The sequence below is a fragment of the Equus caballus genome, chromosome 15 (assembly GCF_041296265.1).
Source record: "Equus caballus isolate H_3958 breed thoroughbred chromosome 15, TB-T2T, whole genome shotgun sequence".
Taxonomy (NCBI): domain Eukaryota; kingdom Metazoa; phylum Chordata; class Mammalia; order Perissodactyla; family Equidae; genus Equus; species Equus caballus.
This window is the reverse complement of record NC_091698.1, coordinates 45405547-45433318: the sequence shown is the minus strand read 5'-3', so window position 1 is coordinate 45433318 and position 27772 is coordinate 45405547. Positions and strand designations below refer to the sequence as shown.

At 53.7% G+C, this 27772-nt stretch overlaps 1 protein-coding gene across 1 annotated transcript; it reads right to left on the bottom strand.

Annotated features, from left to right (window-relative positions):
* Window positions 1–986: 986 nt before the first annotated feature.
* On the bottom strand, window positions 987–27438 carry FBXO41 (F-box protein 41). The gene is made up of 13 exons (XM_001917153.6): window positions 27094–27438; window positions 13839–14875; window positions 12091–12316; window positions 11535–11608; window positions 10908–11266; window positions 9873–10114; window positions 9586–9701; window positions 9312–9464; window positions 9070–9165; window positions 7267–7385; window positions 6932–7090; window positions 5512–5627; window positions 987–5378 (listed from the first exon to the last, which is right to left on the bottom strand). Exons 2-13 carry the CDS (start codon window positions 14735–14737, stop codon window positions 5316–5318), a joined length of 2622 nt encoding a protein of 873 aa, XP_001917188.3. The 5' UTR covers window positions 14738–14875; window positions 27094–27438; the 3' UTR covers window positions 987–5315.
* Between the last annotated feature and the right edge of the window lie 334 nt (window positions 27439–27772).

Below are 27772 nucleotides of genomic sequence, written 5' to 3'. Positions count from 1 at the left end.
TACCTCCATATTCTTGTGGCTTAGTCTTGGGTCCCTCTTGTTCAAGATCTTGAGGTTGAAGGCTCTTGGAGGAATGTTTTAGAGACCACATCCTCTAAACTCTCGTGACTTCTTAGAAGTCCACTGAGGAGGTGGCTAAAGGAGCACCCACCTGGTCTTAGTTCAACCACCAGTGGTCTTGGGGGTTCCTTTCGCGTTCTTCTGACAAGTGGAAGTTTGGAATGGCCAGCACGTATTAACTGGAAGTCAGCAGGGTCTTACTGCCTCCTCATTTATACTAGTCCTGAGAGCTAGGGCATGCAGCTAGCTGTGGTTAGTAATTACTGAAACTAGAGGTAAATATGTCACCCTGAGCCATTTAAGCTTTTGCTGCCTGAAACTGGGAAGTGATTTTTTTTTTTTTTTAATCTCTTGGGTCTGACCACTCCTGGTTAGACTCAAAAGCAGACTTTGCTAGTGACACACAGTTTAAGCCTAAACATCTGTTCTTTTTTCTGATTTTTAAATATTTCAAGACCTGAGTAATTAAATCATTGGGGCAGCTCCATTTTGTAAAATGGGGAAGTTGAGGCCAGACCACAAGGAGCAGCTTCGTCTCTCCCAGGCTAAAGTCTGATTGGTTGGCCAGAGCCTCCTAGGAAGGTGGCCAAGCTGGTGAGGGACTGGGCACTGCCTGCTGCTCCTGCTGTCCTTAGGCTGGGGTTGCCCCTAAAGATGGCTTCTCCTGCTGAACCAGAAATGACAACCCATGCTTTTTGTGCACATGCACACACTGAAAGGGAGTGAGCTGTGGCAGGCGCAGTAACCTGTGTGGCCTCCAGCGATGTCTGCAGTCCTGAGACAGGTCTTCCTAATGCTTCATTCACCCCGTTGAAACCATTCAGGTCACCTACCTCCTTCTGCCTCAGTGCACTTAGCTGCAGAAAGGCTTGCTGACACCCACTAACAAATGTGGCCACCTACCATTTACTTCCCTGAGGCGGATATTCCAGTTTCACCATCTTTTATTGGATACAAAGTCATAAATTTTCTGATGCCCGTGAGTCCTTTTAAATACATACACTGAAATACATTCGGCACAGGGCATCCATGGGTGACGTGGAGCAAAGTGCTGGGATGGTGATGCCTGGGGGGGGCGGAGAAGTGGGGCCAGGGAAGGCCCCCTGGGGGCTGGAGGTACAGGCACCACTTCAGAAACAAAACCAAAAAATGCTCTCCACCCCTCTGCCTGATGTGCTTGGGGTTGGGGAAGCTACCCTCTCACCGTTCAGGCTCACGGCAGCCTGGCTGTGCAGGGAAGGCAGGGCCTGGGGCCAGCTGTGGAGGTCCCCACCAGCAGTGCCCGCCAGAGCCAAGCCTACTGGTGCCAGCTATGCAGCAAGCCTAGGTCACCTCAGGCCTCTGTGGCCGAAGGCAAGACCCCTGCCAGGGCAGAGCTGAGGCTGGGGAGCCCAAGGCCAAGCCTCCCTGGGGCCACACCCTCGGTGGCAGGGGAGGCTTGGACTCGGGTAGGGAAGCCTGCCTGATTGTCAGGGCAGTCTTGGGACTGGCCAGGGTCCCAAGGGGTTGGGGAAGGACTAGGAGCTGGTTGCCATGGTCAGCCCTGGTCTTCTGATCTTCACACAGTCCTAAACCTTATCCTTAGGCAAGGGCTGTAGATGAACACACTTGTCCAGCAATAAATACATACACACAATACACAGCAATATATACAGAAATGCAGGCCTGGGACAAGGCTGGGTGAGAAGGCGTGGCCACCAGGGGTCAAGAGTGAAGTTCGAGGCCCCTGGGGGAGAGAAGTTACACTCACCAGGGACTGACAGGCTGGGATAGATCCCATCAGTTTTGATTAACTCTTCTGGGCACTTGGGCCCTGCACCCGCTCGCCATCTCTCCTGTTTTCACCCCAAGTCCATCAGGAACTGGGTCTTTGGCACCAATAATCACTCTGGGAAGGTCTTCAACATAGCGCCTTTAGAGGGACTGGGGCCTGAGCAGCTCTGCACCTGTGGCCCAAAAGGACTGGAGACCAGGACCAGATGGACAGGCAGGACCCAAAGGCAAAGGATGGAGCCAAACCTTAGAGCAGCAGGCCTTGGGACGGAGGGGGCTTTTTTTTTTTTGAAGCAGTTCTTGAGGGGCTGGCTCAAACCACTCTCCAGGGACTAGGAAAACATGAGCTGCCTTGTTCTTTAGTTGGTCTCTCCTGGCCAGTGAAAGACCGTGGTTCTGGGCAGTCCACTTCCTCTCCCTCAGGGATCCAGATACATACAGCATCTCCCTTGTTCCCTGCCAGTGCTGTGGGGAGGCAGCCCAAATAAAAGCATGATGAAGCACTCAAGCTAAATGTGCCAAGCCTTCCAGGTGCTGGGGCCAGGCTGTAAGCAGGGAGAGGTGGTAGGGACACCAAGTGGCCACCCCCATGGGACTTGTACACACAAGTGGGATGCCTGGAGCACAGCCTGCCTTGGTTTTCTCTCTCTGATAGTCCTCTTTGTATCTTATTAGGTGTGAGATATAGAGGAGGGGGCTCTCCTTTGGGTGAGTGAAGGATGAGGTCTTCCAGGGATGGCTAGGATCTCCATCCCTGTTCCCCATCCTCAGCCCTCGCTGTATGGTTACTAAAGAAGTGAACAAATGGAGCATCCCAGCCAACAGAAGCTCCCCACTTGGCAGCAGGCCTCATTCCTCTGAGGAGAGGCAGAACATAGCGTCAAGTTGGGGGGTCCTGGGAGCCCTGCAAACTTGCCAGTTCTCAGGGCATGCATGAAGGCCAGGGTGCACCAGCCTGTGAGCCCAGGGGCAGGTATGCAATGGGACATGCTGTGACCCATCATTCCTGCTAGCAGGGGCATGGGCCTGTGCAACACAGACTCCCACACATCCTCCACACACTCAGCTGGAAAATACAAGATGGGGGACTTGGTGGATTTCCTGGAAACAGCCAACCCCATGAAAGGCAAACTTCCCACCAGCAGGAGAGTCATCTTGTTCACTCTGCTGCCCCCAGTGCTGGTGGTACTCAGGGCTGTTGCATGAATGAATGAATGAATGAGTGAATGAACCTAATACTAGAATCAGTCCTATCAGCACCACATTTCTCCCACTCTAGCTCACTGCCTGTGCACCCTGACCTTTCCTGGGACTGATGCCAGGCATTCCAGTGGGCATCCACCCCGGGAGAAATTGCCCAAAGCCTGGTGGTATTCAGGGATGGAGGCTTTCCAGGGCAGAAAAACTCTCTCAGTATGGCAGGCTCAGGCCAAGCAGGACATCCCTTTGTGCTTTGTCCAGGAGACAGGGAGGGCAGCACCTCTGGTCCTGGGGTCACAGGGAGCAGGGGCTATAGAGGGTGCAGTGGCAAGACATGACAGGTGCACCCAGGGCAGCCAGGCCCTGAGTGGGCCTCCAGACCCATGGAGGACAGAGAAAAGTTGTGCGTCTTCCCATAACTCCTGGGGACAGGACCGGGGAGGTGGGAGCCAAAGAAGCCAGCTGCTCTGGGGCAAGGGTGGGGGGTGCCACTTCGCCAAGGCTTCATGCAAGACTGGACAGGGAGTTGCCAACATGATACCCTTGGTATTTGGGGTTTTCAAAGGGCCGGGCTAGAACAAGCCACAGGAGGAAAAGTCACCAATGAAAAGAGTGGGGACAGAGCTGGGTGTGGAAGCAGGGAGCTGGGTGCCCTGCTGAGCCTGTGGGGCCCCAGGTCTGGAGGACGCGTTGCAGGGCAGCACAGGGCTGGTCCTGATGTCCAAGCCAGGCTGTGGCAGAAACTGGGTCCTTGGCAAGGACTGAGAAACTAGAGGACCCCAGCCCCAGCCAGGACCAGCAGCCAGATGGTTAGGGCCGAGAGCCGGTCTTGTACAGGAGAGAAGGAAACCCTAAGATGGATCTACGTTAAATGTTTGAAGGAACTTTCCAAGGAAGGTTGGCAGGACCCACGGCCTCAGCGTCACTGTGGGAGTTCGGAGAGGAGGAACTGGGGAGGCCTGAGTCTTTGGAGCCTTTAGTGCTGGGACCTGGTCCTTGGGGAACCATGCAAGGGGCAGTAAAAACCTCCACTTGTTTTCTGTGGCTTCTAAGCCAAGTGGCTCTGGCTCAGGCCCCAGCACTGCCCCCAGGCAGAAGACCCCCAACAGAGCCCTCAGCCCATGGGGCCAGTGAGACTGAGGAGGGAGGGCGGGATGCTCTTCCTTGTCCTTAGCCCCACAGGTCTGGCTCCCTATCAAGGCCACATCTTTAAGCAAGTTAGCCAGACAAGGAAGCAAACCAAACCACCCTCCTCCTGGCCTCCTCCAGGCCCTAGCACAGAGGCAGCCCAGTGACTCCCTCCCGCACAGCCTAGGGGACCCAAAGGCCATCAGAGTTCCGCCCAAGCACCTGGATTAGAAGGACATTCCTCACAGACAGGAACTGCTGCTCCCCACTGACAGGGTTTCCCAGGCTGGGGCCTCACCCCTCCAGAGGCTCAGGATTGGTGGTGGGTATAGAAACATGCACCTTTTAGCTCTGAATTCAGCTCTGGTGTGCAGTGGAGTATGTGGTGGCTTGGAGGAGGGGTCTTGTCTTTTCTACAGCAATACAAACTCTTTCTCTGCCTGGCAATTTCTCCCCTTGGGAGGGGTGGTCTCAGGGTCCTGGGGAGAAGTTGTGGGTGAATGTTTTGCCCTTCCAAGCCCACTCCCACTACTTCCTGTACCTCCCCCCCCACCCGACTTCTGACTGACCACATGCCCAGACCCCTAGGCCTATCTGTGTTATCCTTGGAGAAAGTGGACCCAGAGCCCAGGCAAGCCATCTGAAGGGGGTGCCCCACAGAGGGCTGGGACAGGGCAGGGGGAGAAGAGCCCTCCTTGCCAAGTCTGAGCTGCCTTGTGGAGCCCCCTCTGGCCTGGGGCCTAGCAGACACCTGTGACCCAGAGGTGGGGCCTCAGGAAAGGGAGAGCTGCCCCAGCAGCCGGAGCAGCCGAGGAGCCACTGGGTAGTTGCTGCAGATCCTCGGGCGGTGACACCTGGTGCTGGTGGTGACTCAGCTCCTCTCTGGCTGTGCCCAGAAGGCTGCTCCAGCTGGGGGTGGGGTGGGGGTCGGAGGGCAACTTCTGTCCGAGCCCCTGCCCTGGAGAGGCAGTGCCCAGGGTCAGGCCTGTCGCTCCACTCTCCCAGGAGGAGGACAGGAAGCTGTCAACCCCTCCCTGGAAGCCAGGGATAACACTAGGCCTCTGAAGGTCTAGTCCAAAGCAGGGTCCCTCTGGAGGTCCAAAGAGAGTGCCCTGGTGTGGGGCTGGCAGGGGCCCTGCCGCCCCCCACCCGGGTTAGCAGCCGCCGTCCACTTTGATGTGCAGGATCTTAGAGAAGCCGGGCCTCCGTCGCAAGGCCTGCAGACCAAACCCTGGGTTAGTCTCCCCTCAGGGCCAGACAGGCGGGGCCCTCCCATCACCCGCCCAGGTTACCAGCCCAGCCTTGGGATGCCACTTGGGATCTTGAGTGGCCTCAGAGTCAACGCCTTACCTGGAGTTTTGTTACCATGTCCTCAAACAGCTTCTGGGCCTCAGGACTGCTGGGTTCTTTGAAATAATCAGCAATCCCAATCTGGACCACAATGGACTTGAGGTTCCGGCAAATGCCTGGGAAAAGGTGGGTAAGATGGAGGCCCCTGTTTGGCCTGGGCAATGGAGCTGCCTCCTCTCCTCTCACTAATTAATGAAATCAGAAACCTACTGAGAGACAATCACATGCCAGCCACTGGGAACATAAAGAGGAGAGCAGACCCATACCACCCAGGGGCTCACACAGGACAAGGGGAAAAGGTGGAGGATAAGGTCAAAGAGCAGAGGCTGCAGGGGCTCTGGGAAGATGAGTGGGCAAGAGCCAATTGTGCAGAGCTCTAGGAACTTCCCTGGCAGAGGGGACAGTGGTGTTATGGCCCGGGCATCTGGAAATGAATTATAAGGGCAGAGCAGCCGAGGTGAGGCTCATGAGTCTCGACTGGAGCATGAAGGCAGACGGAGCAAACATTTTGGAAGCAGAGGTTTAAGGGACTGGATGTTGCCATGAAGTAAGGGGAGGAGGAGCAAGAAAGTCAGGAGGCTGACAGGGTCCTGGAGGTCATGATTTTGGAGGCTGAGCTGTTAGTTCTGGAGGTCAGGGTGGGACCAAGAGGCTGAAGGGGAGGCAAGAAGATGATCCTGGAAATAATAAGGTCAAGGAAGCTTCAGTGCTCAGGACATGGGGTCCTGCCAGGGGCCAAACAGTCCTGGATGGTGGTCTCATTTGGGTGTGAGCAGCCCGGGCTGGGCACCTGTGTCCTAAATGAAGGAGGAATGACTGCGAGTGGAGTGGGTGGCTGGAGGGAGGTGGGGGCCAGAGGAGGCATGATTTGGAGTCTACACCAGGGAGGGGGAGTCTTCCTTCACCCTAAGAACTGTTCTAGGGGGGCTCACACACATTATTTCATTTAACCTTCCTACCCATTCTAGAAAGCCAGTCTAGAAAACGGGGATACAGAACTCAGAGAAGTATAGTAATTTGCCCAAAGTCACGCAGCTAATAAGCAGTAGAGCCAGAATTGAGACCTAGGTCCGTGCAGCTCCAGAACCTGTGCTCTTAACCCATCTGTTCTCCCTCTGCCCTTGGCTGGAGGCTCATGGAGGGGCAGATGGTGTTCCACAGCTCATGTCTCCAACATGGGCAGAGCACGGGCAATACATGTCTGTGGAACTGAATCATTTGGACCAGATGCTGGCAGGCCTTGAATGCCACACTGGCCTCAGAGGGCACTGGTGGCAAAGCCAGGACTAGAACCCTGGTCAGTCTGACCCCAGTGCTGGTGCCTGCTGCCTAGGAGCGACAGGAAGCTGGTTATGCTACGTGCTGACAAGGCATGGTAAGAGGCAATAGTTGTACCCCACCCCACATTTCCCTTGCTCACTGTTGAAATGCAGCAGGGCCTTGGGGGTGACGGGGGTGGCTGTGAGCACCAACATCTCCAGTCCCTTCAGACCTTCCCGGCAGACCTCAGCCGCCACCTCCTGGGTGATCTCCGACACGTGGTCCAGCTCCAGGACCTGCAGCCGCATGCAGTTTCTCGCTAGGCAGAGGAAGAAAGAGGGGAGGTCCTGTTGACAACTCCCAGGTCACCTTCTGCGCAGCGCCCAGGTGCTCCTGCCACCACCAAGGCTGCAGCCCGAGCCCCTCTGGGATTTCAGTGTTGCTCTCATGCTTGCTTCCCATCAACCCCCACCCTAGTCCCAAGGAAAGGCTTACCGAGTGATGCCAGGCCCTGCACCCCACAGCCGGCACCCCCAACCCCCAGGGCCCGGAGGTGGGGCCAACAGCGACCGATCATCTGTAGGCAGCGGTTACTGAAGCGCATGGGCTGCTGGCTGGAGAATGGGGTGGAGGGAGGGCCGTCAGGGAAGCCTCTCGTTGCATGACACCCCAAGCCAACTCCTTCAGACCCCTTCCCGGGCAAGGACCCTCCAACCACCCAGCTGCTCAAGTCAGAAACCTGGGATCATCCCTGACTCTTCCTCCCTCACCTCCTGCCAGGACCTGTAGGTTCTGATCCCTGAATAGCTCTTCAACCCACAGTTCAGACCACCATCAACATTCATTTGGATGATAACTGGTCTCCCCGCCAGTTCATCCTCCGCACTGCTGACAGTGAGCCATTCATTCCTATATTCTCTCACTCAGTCACTCAGCAAATCGTTCTCAAGTGTCTACCACAGCCAAGAACAACTGAGCTAGGCCCTGGGGATACAGTGGTAACTATACAGACATGGTCCCCGGCCTTAAGAAGTGGACAGTCTGTGGGAGGGGAGGACACAGAACGTTACCAGTCTGATCTAATCCCATTTTTTAAGATCTAAAATCCCCCAGTGGCTTCCCAGCACTTTCTAGATAAAATGCAAAACTCTAGGGGCCGGCCCAAAGGTACGGCGGTTAAGTGCGCACATTCTGCTTCGCAGCCCAGGGTTCGCCAGTTCGGATCCTAGGTGCAGACATGACACTGCTTGGCAAGCCATGCTGTGGTAGGCATCCCACATATAAAGTAGAGGAAGATGGGCATGGATGTTAGCTCAGGGCCAGTCTTCCTCAGCAAAAAGAAGAGGATTGGCCGCAGATGTTAGCTCAGGGCTAATCTTCCTCAAAAAAAAACAAAAAAGCAAAACTCGAAACCCCTTAGGCAAGGTCCTTGCTGACCTTGACCCAACCTTCCTTTCCACACTCATTGCTTGGCCCTGCCCACCACTCACACCAAACTTGCTGTTTCCCTGAACACTTCATCCCTCCACACTTGCCCAGGCAGCAGCCGTCTCTCTGGTGTCTGCCATGCACTTGGTACCAGGGATACGGAAACGGACTTTCACAGCCTCTGCCCTGAGAACCGTGAGTCCAGTGTAGACTGAAATATAGGGAAATTATTGCAAAATGGACTGCAGCCGGGGTGGGGACAAAGTGCAATAGGAATCGAGGCAGGGGACCAATTCTACCTGGGTGTTAGTGAATGGACACTGGATGACCTGGGAGGAGTTGTCACGTGGAGAGAGGGCTGGGAGGGCAAGGCACAGGGAGCAAGAAAGGCTGGTATGTCTGAGGAACTCCAAGTAGAGCGATGAATGATCTCGCACCCTGTGTTGGCCAACAACCGGCTGTCTTGCATGTTATACACTGACCTCCTTGAACTGCCTTTCACATGCCAAACAAACCTTGCTATTTCTAGCTAGTGTTTACTGAACATTTACTGTGGGCCCAGCAGGCTTTCTGTATACATCTCATTTGAGCCAGCAACAGTCCTAATAAGATCAACAGATCCTTAATATCACCTTCACTTTGTAGGTTGAAAAATTAAGGCACGATTGGGTTGCCCAAAGTCACGCTGCTTGTAAGCCAGGACATGACCCCAGGTCTGACTTTAAAGCCCTGCTCTTAACACCTAAATACACAGACTGATGAGTGTGAATCTCTCCCCAAACCAGCTTGTGGAATGAGCCCAGATCTGCTCAGTCCTCAGCCCCAGCCCCAGCCCAACCCGGTCCCCTTCCTACCCCTGCCAGGGCTCACCAGGGGTGAAGTGGTGCCACCTGGAGGGAGACAATCTCTCTGCAGCCTGCGCCCAGGGCCCAAATGACCTCGTGGCCCACAGGGTCTGTGGCACTCCTGTTGAAAAGACAAAGCTGGGGCCGCCAGCAGAGCTCTTGGGTCCCTTTGTCTGAGAGCCCTGGGGAAAGGGTATGTAGAGCCCAGGGACCCTTGGGGCCTGAGGCCAAGAAGATATGGGCCTTCATCTGGCGGGGTGGACCCACCTGTAGGTGACGGCCTGCAGGGCACGGCAGTAACAGCTGGCCAGCCAGAGTGAACGGTCGGTAAGGATGTTGGGACAGTGGGAGATGCGCAGAATCAGCAGGTTCCCCCCCGCTGCCTTCAACAGGGACTCCAGCCCTGCTTCCAGGCAGCCCCTGGGGACGGCCAAGAGGTCATAGAGTTGCTTGTGGCCACCTCCTCCTCTGAGAAGCATCACCACATAATTCTGGGTCTACGGCCCAGGAGCACCCAACCACCCGCCCACCACGGCCTCACCGGGTGCTCCGGGCATACTCCTCCTTGCTTTCCTTTTTGCCCCGCTGACGGGGCTTCAGGTTCTGCAGTGTCAGCGAGTGGGCCTGGGTGCACCACTGAGCCAGCATTGCCAGGAACTGCAGGGAGAGAGGGGTTACCTGGGGATGAGGGGCTCTGACCTTGGCTGGCTGGAGGTGGACCAGTCTCAGGATAGGAGGTCCCCAGAGAGCGTTTCTGGGAGCCAGGCTGGAGCTGGGTTCTCAGCAGGGGTGCCTGGGAAGGCAGGGGCCACCGGCAGGGACAGGCACCTTGGAACAGACGCGGGCATTCTCGAGCAGCACTCGGGTCCAGACGGCAGGGTGGCGGGCCACGAAGCGCCAGTCCCGGCAGACCTCTGCGGCGTGCAGTAGTGTGCGTGTGTCCAGGTAGGTGAAGATGCAGAACAGGGCGGCTCGCATCTTGAGGATCTCTGGGCTGATGACCTCGTTGGAGCATGAGGGGCTGCCTCTCTCGGCTCGCCGACCCCGCCCACTGCCTCCTTCAGGTCGGGCTGCAGGATACCAGAGGGTCAAAGGTGAGTATGGATGGTCAAAGGCCAGCATGAAGATGCAGGTGGGGAGCTTCAGGAGACCCATGCTGGGGGACCAGTGACTTGGGAGGAAGGACAAGGGCCCTCTGCTTCCCCCTCCTCTGCATCACCCCCATCCCTAACTTTGCAAAATAGAAAAAGGTATCCTTTCTTCAAGTAAACTTTCTTTTTAAGATCATATATCATCACATAGCCCAAACTCACCCCCTAGATGAAGCAACTGAGTCAAGTTTGGAGCAGGAAAGGGTTTGGAGGGCTAGAGTTTAGATGGACAGAAACTGGGCCTCTGTGAACAGCCTGGAGCAGCCACATGGGATGCAGCCACAACCCTGACCTGAACCCTCTAATCCCCTGACCCTGACCCACCCACAAATGCACATGGCCTTGTGTATATATAGGAGGGGGCTCTCCCCACTGCTCCAGGGGCCTCAGAGCCTGGAGTCAACACTCAGCTACTCTCCTGTAAATGTCAATGAGCTCACCATGTGAACAGACCCCCTTAGATGTGGCATCCTTATGCGATATCCAGCCTGAGTGTCCCTGTGTGCAGCACTGCCCTGGCACAGGAGTTCCTGCCCCAGGCTTGCAGGCCGCTGTGTAAGAGGGAGTCTGACATTCTCATTGTGGGAAAGTCTGGGGCAAGGGGAAAGGAGGTTCAGGAGCCCAAGTGGTTTACTGCCTTGACCCTGTGTCCCCTGAGAGGGCCCAGCACTATGGAAGGACTGGTCCCTTCTGACCACCCTCCAGGACTTACTTGAGAGCCGGCAGCTGCTCAACGGCCCAGCCATGGCAGGCCCAGGGCGGGGGGCATCCGAGGGGCCCTCAGCCTCGGACTCGGTAGTTCGGGAGCCCACATCCGAGATGTCCCCCTCCTCCCCTTCCGTGCTGTGTCGGCGGGGTCTGCGCTGCCAGTTCTGGATGGCCTGGCGCCGCAGGCCTGAGCTGCGAGGGAGCTGGGCCCGCTCCGAGCCACCGTTGGCAGCCTGGGCCCGTGTGCCCAAGCCACCAGGGCCACCGTCCTCAGGGGTCCCCTCTTCTGGCCGGGGCAGCTCCAGACTGTCACTGTCATAGCAGCCTGAGCTCTGGGATGCAGCTGGGACACGGCTGGAGGCCCTGAGGTGGGGGGGACCAGATGGTGAGGAGCAAGGGGTTCTGGGCCTGCCCAAACCCCCCGTCCCAGCCCTACCACCAGCCAAGGGCAACCCACCCACCTTACTTTACAAGAGCTCCCTCTGAGTATGGAGAAGCAGACAGAGGTGACCCAAGGAGGATGGGGGAGGAGGAGGAGCCAAACCCCTAGAAGGGCCAGCCATCCAGTGGCCCGGTGGGTCTTTCCAGGGTGAGGGTGGGCTGCATGGGGCGGGCCAGGCCCGAGGCTTACCCTGTGCTGGGAGAGGAGCCATGCCGTGACACTGCGTATGTGCTAGGCATGGCCGGGCCTGCGTGGTGTTCTCGCTGTGGGCCCCCAGAGTGGGAGGGAAAGGAAGAGGGGCAGAGGAGGCAAGAGGATGGGAAGGAGCAGAGAAACAGGGCACAAGATGGAGAGAAGGAAAACAGTTGGGAAAGATGGACAAATAGACAGACAGACAGCCAGAGAAGCAGGCTCACCAGCCCCCTCCCCACACCCACCCAGCACCCGAGACCCCAATTGTAGTTCCTGGGCTCTCATTTGCAGGGTGGGGCAGAGAAGGGCCCCTGAGGACTGAGCCCACTGGATCACACCTCGCTACAGCCTCAGGGGCTGGCACTTCTGCTCAATCAGAGGGGCTCCCCTGTTCCTAGACCCCTACTTCAGGCCTGGAATCTGCTCACGGGGGAAGAGCCAAAGAAGGGAAGCATGGAGCATCATGGGCAGGGGGTGACATCAGGCAGTGGCGGAGGGGACATGTAGGGGGCCAGGTGTGCAGGTGAAGAGAAGAAGGTGGGTGAACACTTACCATTCTGCCTGGGCCCCGGGCGCCAGGCCCAGCGCCACTTGCGCCACCTCCACGGCCCAGGCTGGCGCTAGGGGTGCTTCCACAGCTGCTGCTGATGACCTGCAGCTGCCGTTCAGCACGGTCGGCACGCTCAAGGAGCTCCTCAATGAACTGCTGCAGCCGCAGCTTGGCACTGGCTTCCCGCGCCGCTGTCTCCTTCAGGAACTGGTCGATCTGCACCACCTCCCTGGGCCCGCAGCAGTCTCTTACCCCAGGGCCCTGGCCTGGCTGCCCACCCACCCTCTGCAGGAGACCTTGGCCAGTGGGGAGAGACATGGGCACAGCTGCCCATGGCGTCCACTCATGGGCACAGGGGAACATGCAGAACAGGCCCAGGCACACTGTTCCACACAATGGCACACACAGAAATGCAAGCATATACGCAGAGTCACACACTCACACCTCACCCACCCAGACCCCCCCCACAGCTAGACACCCCTGCTCCCCATGGAAGTACTCATAGGCACACTCAGTCACACACAGCCACCTCCTCCCTCCAGAAACACTCATGAGTACACACTTACAGACACACAGCCACATATACATAGCCCAGGATGCAGCCCCACACACTCATGTGCATGTACTCACATCATGTTTATTCACAGGCACACACACACAGTCTGAGGCACAGTCCCACCAACACACACACACACTCTGTCTCTCGCTCTCGGAAACATTCTCCGATGCAGAAGCATATTTACAGCATACCAACCTCCAGGAGTTGCATGTACACACCTCACACTTAAGAGTCATGTGAGTATTTACTCCCAAATGCACTCACAGTTGTCACACATCCACTCAACATTTACGGAGCACCTTCTAGGTCCAGCCCTGTTCTGGATAGTGGAGATACAGCAGTGAACAAAGCAGAGAAAATTTCCTGCCCCCCATGGAGCTTATATTACTATGGGAACACACACATAACATCTGTATATTTCACAATCACAATTAAAGACCAGAGAAATGAGAAGCCGTCAAAGAAGACTGAGAAGCAGCAAAAATAAGATAGAAGGAAATCCCAGGAGAGTGTCCTGGAAGCCAAGTGAAGAAAGCATTTCAAGGACCAGCTGTGTCAAATGCTGCTGATGGCCCAAAGAAGATGTCGGCTTGGCCTTGGCAACATGAAGGTCGTTGGTGACATGGAGGACAGTGGTGGAGGTGGACACCTAATCAGAGTGGGTTCAAGAGAGAAAGTGGAGAAAGAAATTGGAGACCAGGAGCATAAACAATACTTTCCAGGAGTTGCTCTATAAGGAGGAGAGAAGGGGCAGTAGCTTACGGGGGAGGGGGGCTGTAGCACATGGGAGAAGGGACATTGTGTTTGTATGCTTTCAGGAACAACACAGTAGAGAGGGAAAATCTGATAGGGCAAAGACAGAGGGGAGAATTGAGGGGATCTGGTGTCACAATGAAGGGCTGGCCTTGGCTAGGGCAGAGAAGGAAGAGAAACAGTCTTCACAGACAGGCACGCAGTCACACTGCCATGGACTCATAGTCCCAAACAGACACTGTCATGAAACTCTTGGCCCCATACGCACCACCATCACATGCTCACGGCCACAGATCCCATATTACAGAGCCATGGCGGCATACACTGACACACTCACAGCCACACTCACGGTGGTGGTGGCAGCACAGTGACACACATGGTCACCCACCCTGGAACACTCACAGGCACATCCACCCACAGGGCCCTGTGGGCCACTCACTGCTGCTTGCGGCTCAGCTCCTGTTCCTTGTGCACCAGGTCCTGCTTGAGCGAGGCCAGCAGCTCCACACTCACGTCCACCTGGCGCGAGAGCTCGGACGCGCGCTCCTCCAGCTCCTCCTTCTCGCGCCCCAGCCGCGCGCTCTCCTGCCGCGCCGTCTCCAGCTCCGCCGCTTTGCGCTCCAGCTCTGCCTGCAGCCGGCCCACCTGGCCCGCGATCTTCTGCTCCACCTCCTCGCTCAGCCGCTCCAGCCGCCGGTCCACCTCCAGCTTCTCCAGCGCGCGGATCTTAAGGCGCGCCAGACCCTCTTCGTAAGCCACATCTGCAGGCGAGGGGGACGCGGGCGAGGCGGAGGCGGGCCCGGAGCAAGGGCCGGGGCCGGGCCCGGGCGGCGGCGTCGAGCACGCCGAGGAGGCCACGGACTTGCGGGCGAACAGCTCCCCCAGCGGGATCTCGATCTCGCGCAGCGCGTAGCGCGCGGCGGCGGCGGGCACCAGGCCCGGCTCAGCGAGTTCCTCGCAGGGCAGGCTCGCGGGCACCAGGTCGCTGGGGAAGTGCGCGAGGGGCGCGTGGTGGTGATGGTGGTGCAGCAGGTGTGGCGCTGCGGCCGACGGCCCGGCCTGCTCCTTGCCCTGGAAGGACGTGCTCTCGAAGACCTCGCGGCGGGCGCCGGGCACGGCCAGCAGGGCGGCGGGCTCGGGCGCCAGCTGGAAGCCCGAGGCGGCGGCGGCGGCCGCCGCGGCTGCAGCGCCGTCGCAGATGCTGTTGGTCTTGGAGAGGATGTAGAGCGTCTCGTAGGTGTGGCTGTACTCCAGGTGTGCGCGCAGCGACGACAGGCTCCGGAAGCGTTTGTGCTCCCCGCAGCGGGGGCAGCGGTACGGCAGGTCCAGCGAGGCCATGGCCCCGCCGCCCCCGCGGCGCCCGGGCTCCACCGCGGCCGCCCCGCCGGTCAGCCGGGCGCGCTCATGGGGGGCTGCGGGCGAGCCCCCCTGCGGGGTCAGGAAGGCTCAAGGTGTCTGCGGCCAGGGACGAGGAGGCTAGAAGAGAGGGAGTAAGTCTTAGGAGGGTGGCATCCCTGCTCCCCGCTCCCTCAACCACATATCCCCCACCCGTGAGGAAATTGCCTTCCCCAGGAAACATGTGCCCAGAATGGAAGGGGGAGGGGAGACCAATGGCCTGACTTCTCTGAGGGGGCTGGCCATTCTGGTACCTCTGCGAGGGCCTTTACATGTACGAAAGAGAGAATGAATGAGAATTCTTTAAGAAAAAAAAAGGCATTCGTTTTACTTATAATAGTTCCAACCTGGACATAACCTAAGTGCCCATCACCAGTAGAATGGATAAATTATGGTATATTCATAATGGAATATTACCCAGCATTAAGAGAAGGAACTACTTGTTCATGCAACAACATGGATGAATCCATTCGGTATTATGTTGCACTGAAAGAAGTCAGACCAAAGAGTGCATGCATACTGTAGGATTCCATAGCGAGAGTTCAAGAACAGACCGAATTGATGATGATAGAAATCAGAACAGAGCTTGTCCCTGGGGGCTATATGGACTGGGAGGGGGCAAGAGGGAAGCTTATGTGATGCTGAAAATGGTCTGTATCTTGGTATGAGTGGTGGTTATACAGGTGTATACATATGTAAACAGTCAAGCTGTACACTTAAGATTAATGTACAATATGTACGTGGCTGTAAAATCCTTAAAAGAGGATGCTCATTCCATATCATGCAAACCACACCCATCAGACAGGTTGGCTATTGGTACCATGTTGCAGTGACCAAGATGTCACCTCACCTGATGATACCTGTGTGTGTGTCACTGTTTGTGGTCCTGCTTATGGACCACACCCTCCCATCCCTGCCACTCCAGGCACCTAGGTCCTTTTCTCAGATTTCTTTACTAGGTCAGTGCCCCTGCCTTGCCCTTTGCCCCCAGAGCCACGATGTTTGTCCTCTCCAGGCCCCTTCTGGCACAAGCCACCACCCTTCCTGGCATCCTACCCCTGGTCACCCTCAACCCCCCCGCCTATCCCCCCTCATCTCTGGCTTCCAGTCACCCCCTCCTGCCTCGTGGGATCTCTACTCCATTCCTCACTGGCATTTAATTGGGCTTCAACCACCCTCTGCTGTCGCTGCCCTCCTCCAGGTCACAGACCACCTGCTAATCAGACAATCCAATTGTCATTAAGGGTCTTCACCCACTTGGTGCCTTGGCTGATACTACTGACCTCTCTGTTTTCTTAGGCTGCCATGAAGCTGCCCCGTTTGGATTCTCTGACCTCCTCTTCTTGCTGCCTTAATCTTCCTGTCTCCTGATGGGAGGTCTGCCTTCACACTCTCTTTGCCTCTGTCTTCTCCACAGGCAGTTTGGTTCACTCCCACAGGTTCATTCACACCTTTAAGCCATTGACTCTCAGCTCTACCCCTCCATCCTGACCTGCTCTTGAGTTCCATTTGCATTCTGGCATTTCCACATGGATGTATGGGTGGATGTCTGTTTTCCTTTGCCAGCCCAGCACCCAGTCATCTCCTGGTAACAGCACCCTGCTTTGACCTTGGGGAACCATCTTTCCCACCTTCTCAGTCCACATGGTCTAGGGGTGGGGGTGGAGGGTTGATGGTCCATGTCTGGCTCCAGGGGTAAGAATGTGATATAGGCCTGGCCCATCAGAGTCCCAGGATGGGTACAGATCACCCAAGTTGAGCCAATAAATCTTTTTTCATTGAGTCAGTGAGTCATGTCCCAAAGACTTCTCTGGAACTACTGAGGGAATGCCCCCTCTTTGTGCTCAGCTTTCTACGCTGATGGGGAGGGCCAGAGCTGCTAGGGCCATCTTTGTCTCCTTTGAGAGGAACTACCTGAGAATGAAGCCCACACAGAGAGCAGAATTAAAATGGGGAAAGATTCCTCACAGACCCCATTTGAGATCCGGGTCTGCTCAGTTATGTGAGCTGATCAATTCCCTTTCTTGCTTAAGCCAGTTGGAGTTGGGTCTGTGTTACCTGCACCAGGAAAAAGTCCTAACCCAGAAATTAGAATCAGAAATGGATTTTTTTTTTCAAGTAATAGACGCTAAGAAGGACTTAGTGGAACTAAGGAGAGGAGTAAGATACACTTCCCCCCCTCAGAAGTTGGCGAACCCTGCTGCACAGCAGCGAAACAGCTAATGAAACTCTCCCGCAGCCTCTGGAGCTCAGACGATGTTCCTACAAGGCTGGAACTTTAGGGGACCTGTAGAAGGTCAAGATGTTGGGGCATGGCCTTTCCCATGGCCTCAGGTCCAACAAAAAAGAGAGACACTGGCTAAAGGGGCCCATCTGAAAGCAGAGAGGAAGAAAATGCTACTTTGCCCAGAGAGGCCCTTTCTGCCTGAGGCCAGTAATCCAATATGGCTGAGAGTAAGATAATTAAGAGCCAGTTTTCTGCTTCTAGCTAAAGTCAGCTCAAGCAAAGACAGGCAGGCTGGAAACACAGAAGGAGGCAAACCTGGGGCCCGACAGGCTCTGGACTCCTCCTGCTGTGCCCTCCAGCTTGACCCATGTTCCACTGGGATGCAGCTTGAGTGGGAAGGGGCAGCCAAGCTCCAACTCCCACCCATTGCCCTGAGGCAGGGGCCCAGCTAGAGGCCACAGAACCATGGGCTCCTGCAATGGGCAGAGCACCAAGGCCTGTTGCTAAGACAACCTCCCTCCTCCCTCAACACCGCCACAGGGACTCGATTCAAGAATTATAACTTTCAGCGAGGTCTCTAGTTTGGCTAATAGCTCTGGGGATAACCGAATGCAGATTGACTGAAAGCCTCCGAGTGATTAGGGGAATTGTATTGCCAGAAAAAAACGCAAACCTGGAAAACAAAGGCCGGGGATTACTCAGCCCCCAAAGCTCCCTACCCCCCAAAACTGCACCAATGGTAGGTGACCCTCTTGATGCCCCTTTCGCATGTGGCCACAGGGCATGAAGAACAAGAAAGGCTCTCTGAGACTGCAGAACCAGAGGGGCCCATTGGTGGCCAGGAAACCTCGTCCTCGCGCACTGGTCCAGCATGTGGACTATGCTATGGACCTGTGAGCACCGAGTGTTTGTCCTCATCTTCCCTCTTCAGCTGGGAGGGTTTTGTGTTTTCAGCTATCCGATTTTTCCCCCATCTTTGTAGTCTGGCCATAAACTGAAAGACCATGAGGGGCTGGCTCAGTACCTGACAAACAGCCCATCGCCAAGATCTTGCGTTGGGGCTGGGCGTGGGAAGTGGGTGAGAACTTGGAACGTCTCTTTCTGGAGATGGGACAAGTATGTTTTAAGTTTTGTGAGGGATAGTTGCATTATGATAAACAGGGAAAATTTTTAAAAAATTATACCAGAAGGGGTATCTGTGTAGCCCTTGGACAGGCGAGGAGATGTAGTGGACAAGTATTGATTTTGCTGCTCAGCTCCAGTCCCCCTTTGTAGATGGACCCCAATTTTCCCTTGGAGAACCATTCCCCCCACTCTGGATCAATGTTGTTTGGGTGGGCTGACCCCACCCCCTAGCCCTAGGGGAGCGCCTGTGACCTCAGCCTGTCCATCAGTCGCAGTGATCATTCAGGAATGAGTTCAGCCACTGCAGCACCTGTGCTCAGCTGGTGGAATGTGAACCTGAAGCTGCTTGTGGCCATTTCCATCCTCTCTTTGGGCCCAAAGAAAAAGACTCCTGATGACATCCCTTGAGCATCCAGATCCAGATGTGCCTGGAACTTTCACCCAGGACTTGCCAATTGTGTGAAGCAGCAAATTCTTTTTGTGGCTTTAAATTGTTTGAGTGGGCCGCCAGTCACTAGTAATGAGACTCAGTCTAACACAACGACCCACAGTGTCAAAAAACAAACCTTGGACTTCCCCTCGCCCATTCCCCAGCATCCCTGTTTCCCTCAATGGTGCCACTGTCCTCCCAGTCATACCACACCACTGGCCATCTTGATTTCACGCTCTCTGCTAACCACTGAGACCTGCGGATTTTTCCTCAAATGCTTTCAACCCAACTGTCTTCTGTTTTGTGCTCCTCCTCACACCTGGACCGCTGCCCAGCCTTCAGTCTCACAGCTCCATTCCATCCTACATAGGGCAGCAGGTTCCTCTGTCTACAGATGACTCCTGCTCATGCTCCTTCAATGGCTCCCCATCGTCCATCAACTGCAGCCAAACTCCTCAGCTTCACATGCTGGCCTCACTGCACTCCTGCCAATTTGAAAGTGAAAAGTGGCCAGGCTGTTTCACTTGCATTTCTTTCATTACTATGGCTGGACATCTTTTCACACATTCTTCAGTCAGCTGTATCTCTTTGGTGACTTGCCCGTGCGCTACTTTGCACACTGTTACACTGAACATTCATATTTTCTTATTGATTTGCAAAGGCTTCTCATTATATTGATGCTTTGTCATTTATATACTACAATTATTTTTCTCAAATGTGTGGACTGGCTTTTACTTTTGTTTAGGGTCTTTATTGATATCCTATTTACAGTTTGTTTTACAGTTTGCTTCAGTAAGATCTTTAGGATTTCTGATTTTGTTGTCATGCTTAGGAAGTTCATCCCTACCCAGAGATTATATAAACAGTTATGTAGGTTTCCTTTAGTACTTTGTGATATCCTTTTTTTTTTTTTACAAGTCCAGAACATTTTATTTTTAATTAAGGGCTTTAAACAAATAGCTATAATACCATGAACTGACAATGACTTGGTAGCATGTGAATACTTCAGGCTGTGTGGCTCCTTTTATACATTGGAGTTTTAATCCATCTAGAAATTTTTGGTATGCATGGTGAGACAAGGATTAAAAAAACACACAAACAACTTTTTGTTATTTTCACACATATTCAAAAATAAAGAGAAAATGATGATGAACTCCTAAGTACCCATCATCCAGCTTCAACCATGATCAACTCCTGGCCAGCTGTGTTTCACCTGCACACTGCTCCCTCGCTTCCCACTTCTCCCACCCCACCACTGAATAATTTTGAGCAAATCTGAGTTATCATATTATTTCATCCAAAAATACCTTAGTATATATAAGACGGGGACTTAAATTTCTTTTGTGAAAAATAAATATTTAGTCGCTGTTCTCACATCACCACCAACGCAAAAAGTAGCCTTGAGAGGTAACTCCAAAAGATGGTTCTCTGAAAAGACCAACAAAATAAACAGCCCTCTGGCAAATCTATTCAAAGAGAAAAAAGGAAGAAAGAAAACAAATACATAACACTAAGAGTGAGAAAAGGGATATAAGCACTGACACAGGAAGGTTTTTTTTTTAAATTACTAAAATGCTACCAGGTACAACTCTTGGCCCAAATTTTTGAAAACTGGGATGAACTGAATGCTTTTCTAGGAAAATATAAATTATCAAAATTGACTCAAGAAGAAATAGAAAAACCTGAAAAGACTAATAACTATAGATAAAACTGAAGAGGTTGGCAAAGTGACAAAGGATAATATAAATAGAATCCAGTTCACACACACAGCTCTTCAGGAACAGGGTTATTCCGTAATGTATGTCAGGGCACCTGTGTGGCCTGTCCATCCCAGCTAAGTGCTGGTCCCTCCTGTGGGGGCACCTCTCAGGGCCTCAGAAGCGGTCAGCCTTCTTCCTCCCCACCCTACGCACGTTCAAAGCACCCTTTGCCTGCAGGAACCCTGTAAGGGAGAAGTCTCGGGGTGCAGGCCTGTGTGTGGATATGCAAAGTAGAGGAAGGAAGGGGCTTCTGGGGTGCAGGTGGCTCTTCACCTAAGGCCAGCCCGCCCCCCAGTTTCCCTCCATCTGCTGGAGCTGAGGAATGACTATGAATCATTCTTAGGAATATTTTTGCCTAGATGTACACACTTACTCAGCACAAGCATGAAGCTTTGCCTGAATGCAAGCAAAAAGGTGATGGAGGCTGAGGGAGGAGGGAGAAGAGGAAAAAGAAAAATAGGACTGTTATCTATTCAAATTCCATCATAATCCTGTACTATAAGCACCGTGACAGAACAATCGGAGATTTTCCTTTGCATTCTAGTCTCCCCAAATCAGCAACCTCTGCAGCCCTAAGACCTGCCTCCTTTTTCAGCCTGGCCTTGCCCCCTCATCATCCCAGGACCTGTTAATGCTCCTTCCTCCATCTGAAATGCCTATCTCAAGTCTGCCTTCTTTCAAGTCCAGCTCAAGGTGTTCAGTGGGTAGGAGTCTACAGGCTGAACGAATCAGAGGCATTATCTTTTTTTTGTTTTATGTTTTTTAGGTGTGTAAGTCTCATCTCCTCAAACAAGACCAACCATCTCAAGATATATGTCTTCTCTAACTTCCATCTACTGTCACATTCTCACATGTTGACTCTCCCAGAAACACAGATAATCTTGCATGTTCATGGCTCAACTACCACGTGGTCACTGAGAATTCCTGCAGTGGACATTATTATTTTTATCTGCTTAACAAGTCTTCTTCACCTTCTGGTAATAGCATCTCATCCTTTCTTTGGTGAACTGCCCCTCCCCACTCCATGTGGTTCTGACAGGGTGGACACGTGACCCAGGCTTGACCAGTCATGGTACCACCATCGTCTTGGCCACAATGATTGACCCAGGGATGGGCACATCCCTCAGGTTAAACCAACAGAGTCCTTCACTGGGAATTTATATAAATGGTTGAGGTGTCCTCCTGGCCACATAGGATCACATGCTAAGATGGTGAAGTTGTCTCTGGCCTTGTGCAACCTTCACCTACCATATGGAGAAAGCCCATGCATGGTGGAGAAAAAAATGTGGCAATACTCAGAGTGAAGCTGAGTCAAGAGCTGGAGAAGAGTTCTACCCCATTTTTGAGAACCTGGATACAGTTATGCCTAAGACCCACTTATCCGCCATCCTCCAATTATTTCAATTGGTACATATTTTGTTTTTTCTTAAAATAGTTTGGGCTTGATTTCTGTCACTTGTGGTCAAAAGTCCTAACTAATACTCTCGCAAATCTATAATTCTAGCCTAGAGTTCTCTCCTGAGCTCTATTCAAACATGAATTCATTCCAAGTACATACTGAGTACCTGCTCTGTGCCATGAACTACACTAGGTATGGTGCTGGGTATGCTGAGGACACACAGTCCAACAAGATCCAATCCTTGCCTTCAGGCAGCTTGTGATCTCCTGGGGCAGACTAAATATATGGATGATACAGTCACGAGATAAATGCTATGCAAGAGGCTGGCACGGGATTCTACACTTAGCTTGAGGAATTGGAGGAGTTGGGAACCTCCAGAGGTGATAGCATCTAGGCTGACTTTTTTTTTTTCTAGAGGAAGATTAGCTCTGAGCTAACTGCTGCCAATCCTCCTCTTTTTGCTGAGGAAGACTGGCCCTGAGCTAACATCCGTGCCCGTCTTCCTCTACTTTATATGTGGGACGCCTACCACAGCATGGCTTGCCAAGCAGTGCCATGTCCGCACCTGGGATCCAAACCAGCGAACCCCAGGCTGCCAAAGCAGAATGTGTGCACTTAACCGCTGCGCCACCAGGCCAGCCCTAGGCTGACTCTTGAAGAGCAAAGTAAAGTTGTCAGGTGAGGAATGGCAATTATGAGGTTGGGGGAGGGGAAGAAAGGCATGCTGAGAAGCAGAAACAGCATGTACAAAGGCAAGGAAGTAAGACAGAGTACGCCTCCTTCAGGGAACCAAAATGTAAGCTCCATGAAAAAAGAGACATTGTCTCAGTCACTGCTATTTCTCCAGCACTTACAACAGTGCCTGGCATGGGGTAGGTGCTCACTGTTTGTGGAATGAAGGAATGGCAAGGACTTAATCAGGTGTACGGTTTAGAGAATGGACTACATAAGGCCAAGCTCAGGAAGAAGGCTGTTGGAACACAGGAAGTGGAAATTGTTAACCAAGGTAAGGAGTGCAAATAGGGAAAAGGACAGATATGTGAGCAGTTAAGGAAAGAGTGGAGAAGGCTTGGAATCATGGACAGAGTCATTGTGGCAGATAGAAAAGGAAGGGGTCAAGGACCAGGCCCGGGTCTGGGTTCTGAGCATCTAGGTGGACAAGCAGGTGGTTCAACAAGGAGAGAAAATGAAGGAGGGAAAGTTTTAGGGAGAGATATGAGTCTGAGTGTAGATTCCATGAGTTTGAGGTTCCAGTGGGCCTTGGAAGTAGAGATATTTGGTACATAGTTTGAATATACAGTTTTGACAACTTAAGCATAAAAACAAAAGTGGATGAGCAGGACCAGAGAGAGGGTGCAGAGAGGAGAGCAGGGGAAAAAGGTAGACCCTCAGAGAGCCGGGGGAGGGAGAAGAAGCAAGAAGTTCCTAAAAACTAGCACAAGAAATGGGAATTCTGAGGGGCAACCTTAGGGAGGACGGGATGTCAAGGCAGGAAGGAGGGCAGTAGTATAAATAACAAAAGAAGTTGACAACTCAAGTCAGAGCAGAGGTGGACAGGGTTCACTGGTGACTAGAGAGGGCCATTTCGATGAGCCTGGCTGATGGGGGTGGAGGAGAAAGTGAGGTAAGGATGGGAGTAGAGACAGTGAGTGCACACAAGAAGCTCAAATGTGAAGGGGAGGAGGCAGCATGGGAGAAGCCAGAGCAATTTTAAGATGAGAGAGACCTGAACCTATCTAAATGCTTCTCAGAGACAACCTAATTCTAATCTATAGCATCACTTCCGCTCTCCCGAGGCACGGATAAGTCAATGCCTCAGACCTGAAATTTATAGCAATTCTTTTTTTAAAAGTGCTTCTCAGAAGCAGCGAGTAGAGAGGGAGGAGATGAAGAGGATGATATTTTAATGTAGGCGGCTCAGAGCTTAATATGGCTAATAGTGAACGCACAATACCACAACATTCACCTGCAAACCTGCTTCTCTCTCATGTTTCCCATCCTAACCAACATCCTCATTATCCACTCTGCACTCTGGATGCAACCCCCAGAACATCTCTGAATTCTCAAAGTCCCCTGCAGATCTTATCAATCACTGATTTTTGTCAATCCCATCTTGTAAACATTTGACTCCATCTATTTCTTGTTTCCTATAGCCCCTGCCCCAGACTCATTATCCCCTTCTGTCTGGACCATCGATACGGTTTGGAACTAGCGTCTCTAACTCCTTCAGCTTTGAATTCTCGTGTTTTCTGCAAATACAGATCCAGCCATGTCACTTCTTCTAAAATAAATCTCTGAAGGCAGACCATCTTCTGAGAGGCAAAGTCCATCCCGTTTTGTCTGTCCTCAGGGCTGGCTCGGATCTGACCACCACTCGGCCTTGCCAGCCCTAGCTTTTGCCTCTGCTTCCCCCCGTGCATCCTTAGTGAGCCCTGTGGGGCTTAGTTTACTGGGAAGCGCTGTCACATCCTCAAGTCTTGGCTCCTGCTGGTCCCTCTTCCTGGGACTCCCCTATCCAATCAGTGAATTCTGCAGGCCTAGTTCACATGCTGCCCATTCCATGGAGACTTCCTTGACCCCCTCCTCTAGCTCAAATCACATCAGAGCATGGATCGTTCCTCTTCACATACGGTAACAGGTATCACACGCTGCATGGTCATGGACCTGTTTGCACATCAGATCCCGCCCCACAGATACACTGGAGGGCAGGGACAATGCAACCGACTCATCCTCACACCCTCCTCACAGACAGTAGACATCAGTGTATTCTTAGAGGAATCCCACTGAATAACAGATGAACTGATTGATCTCATATAACCAAAGTGATTTCCCCTACTCATTGTCACAGAACTGGATAAATCTGGTTACAATCAAGTCAACCCAAGAATCACCTTGATTAACAAGTGCTTCCCTGGCTCTACTAGTCACTCGCTGGGAGGTAAGAACTTCCTGTGTCTTCTTGACACTGTCACTCTAGCAGAGCTCCAAAGCTTAGGGCTTCTCTGCTTCACTCTATTTTATCCAGTCAATAAAACGATGTCAAACACAAGGCCCATGCCAGGCACTGGGGACACAAAGATGAATAGGACAGTCGTGCCCTCAAGGTGCTTGCAGTCTAATAATCAAAACAGTGAACATTTACCTAATTATTCTGGTCAGATACCATGCTTCTCATTTAGTCCTCATGACAGCGCTGCCAAGTAGGTAGTATCGTCTCTATTTTAGAATGAAGAAATTGAGACTCAGGGTGGCCAAATCACTTGCCCAAGGACAGTAAGTGACTGTAACAGACTGTTGCTTTGGTGGCCCCCAATGAGCATGCCTCCCAGTATTCCTGCCCATAGGTGGCCCCCTCCCACATTGACTCAGAGCTTGGCCATGCGACTTGCTTTGGCCAATGGGACATTAGCAAGCCTGCTGCAGGCAGAGGTTTGATAAGCAGTTGTACCTTAGGGCTTATCCTCTCGGAATATTTCCTCTTGGGATCCAGCTGCTATGTAAAAAAATTTGAGCTAAAATACTGAATGATTAGATGCCCCGCGTAGACAGACCCTGGAGGATGAAGGGCCATTCTTGATATACCTTTCCAGCCAGTCTCTCACCAGAACGCAGCTCACAGGTGCCAAGTGAGCCCACAGCCAGTCATGGCCAACCCACAGAACATAAGCAATAATAAATCATTGTTGTTTAAGCCCCTAAATTCTAGGGTGGTTAGTTATATACCAATGAATAACTGAAACAGTGACAAGCTAGGATCTGAACCCAGTACTACCTGATTGACTTCAAAACCCATGGCCCATAGTAGCACTCAGTAAATATTTGTTAAATGAATGAATGAATGAAGGGTGTGGTGGGCTACTAGAGAGGTAAGAAAGTCCAGGGAATTCAAAGGCAGGATGACAATTACCTTTCGACAACCATCATCCCCTTATAGCTACAAATATTCCAAAAACGAAAACAAGCTAGGCATCCCTAAATCTAGAAACAAGTCTGTGGATGTCACCAAACCCCCTCTCTCTGTCTCTCTCTCTCAAATTCAGGTCAGGCAAAATTGAGAAGTTAGCAGAGTTTGGTTTTTGATGGTCATTCCCCCTGCCCCCAACTCTCCACCATGCCCCTGGCATCTCCTCTCCCACCCACTCGGCCTTCTGGGCCCAAGAACTCTTTCTCCCTCTTTCCATATAAAATCCACATGCAGGAAAGGAGCAGAGAAGGTGGTAATTACAGAAATGGGGGAGGAAGATTTGAATTTTAATAGATGGCTTTACAGGCCAAAGAAATGAAGCTCTAAGCTCAGTGCTTTCAGGAGCCATCTGCCAGCAGGTGTAGGAGATATTCTAAGGATGAGGAGACACCTGGAAGTGTCCCTGAAGCTGGGGAATAAAGGAATGCCCCATGACTCTCAATATCCCTCTGAATCCCCCAGGAAGGGGATCTGGCTTGCCACACCTGGGGCTATAGGCCAAACATGTGTACCTCCCAGAGTAGTCACTCCAGCCTGGTGAAGACCTACAGGGGTCAGAGTGTCCAGTCCTCTGCTTCCTGGCAGCCCTGACACTGCCTTTTCTGTTCTAAGCTCTCCCTTACTCTCGGGCGCCTGCAAACATGCACACACCTCCCAAGGTCACACACCCCACTCCAGCACCTGGATCCCACACCCACAAAACCATCTGGGCCCCTCACTGCAGACTGGACCTAAGGAGAGAACAGGCCCCACTCCTACTCACAGGCAAACCATAGCAAGTGCACACAGGCACCGTTTCACACACTCACATGCAAAGCAATGCAGTGGGGCGCACACAGTCACCGGCGAGGCACTGAGATATGGAGACAGAAACATGCATGCACACATATGCACACCTCCAGACCATCTACACTATCACACGTGCACACTGGCACGCACACAGACACCCAAACCCTCCCACCCACAGACACCCACACAGGTGCCCAGCCAGGCCTCAACACCAAGCCCCTCCCCCACCCCATTTCAGAAGCAGGTGGAGAGGGCTGGGGTTTGAGGGCGCTCCCCCTTCTCCCTCCTCTTGGTCTCTGCTCTCCAAGGTCCAGAGTCCCACTGGGGTCTGGAGCCCACCCCTTCACCCCCGCTGGCTCGGGGAGTGACTGGTGAGAGGGGGGATGGGAAGCCTGGTCTCAAACCGTTCTGATTTTGATTCCTTAAATTAACCCCTTCCTTGCCTCTGGCCTGGCCTTGCCCAGAATCCCTCCCGGTCGGGCAGCCTCGCGGGCCTCCAGGGAGCTGAGGGGGAGAAGGAAGAGGAGGAGGAGGCAGCGGCTGGGGTCCTCCCCGCCTTCTCTCTCCAGGAGCGGTCCCCTAGCGCGCCCGCGACTCGCCCTTACCTCCTCCACCCCGCGGCGAGGCCAGGCCCCGCGGCCCTCGGCTGGGGGTGCAGAGGCAGCCCCCGCGTGCCCGGTCCAGATGCAGGGCCGCCTCGGGGCCTCGGATCTCGTTCCCCTCCGCAGCCTTGGGTGGCCGCCGCGGCTGGCGCCCCCGCCTCCCTCTCGGGGCGGGGGCGGCCGAGCTTCCCAGCCAGTCGCAGCGGGAGGGGCCCACAAACTGGGTGGGGGAAGGATGGAGGAGGAGGAGGGAGGAGGGGGCGCGCGGCCGGAGGAAAGGAAGGGAAGGGGGAGGGAGGCAGCAAGGAGGTGGGGCGGAGCCGGCCCCTCCTCCGGGGCGGGCTCTCCTGCGAGCTGGGGAGCGGCAGATGCCGCCAGAAGCGGCTGCGCCGGGACCCCACGCTTTCCGCTGAAGGTGGCTTCGATGGGGGAGGGGTCCGCAGCGCCGCCCTCGGGGTGCAGGGACCGCTCGGGCCGCGTTCCTCCTAGTCCCTGTCTTCCCGGCTTCTGGCACCGCCTAGTGCACTCTCTCTGCCCCGGGCACCTCCGGTTGTGGCCTCTGTTGCCCACCTTTAATCCGAACCACTCCCTCCTAACCCTTCCCTACCACTCGGGCTTGGGCCTGCTCCCACACGAGGCTAATCCTGGGGTGGGCGGTTCTGTGGGTCAGGGAGAGGGCAGG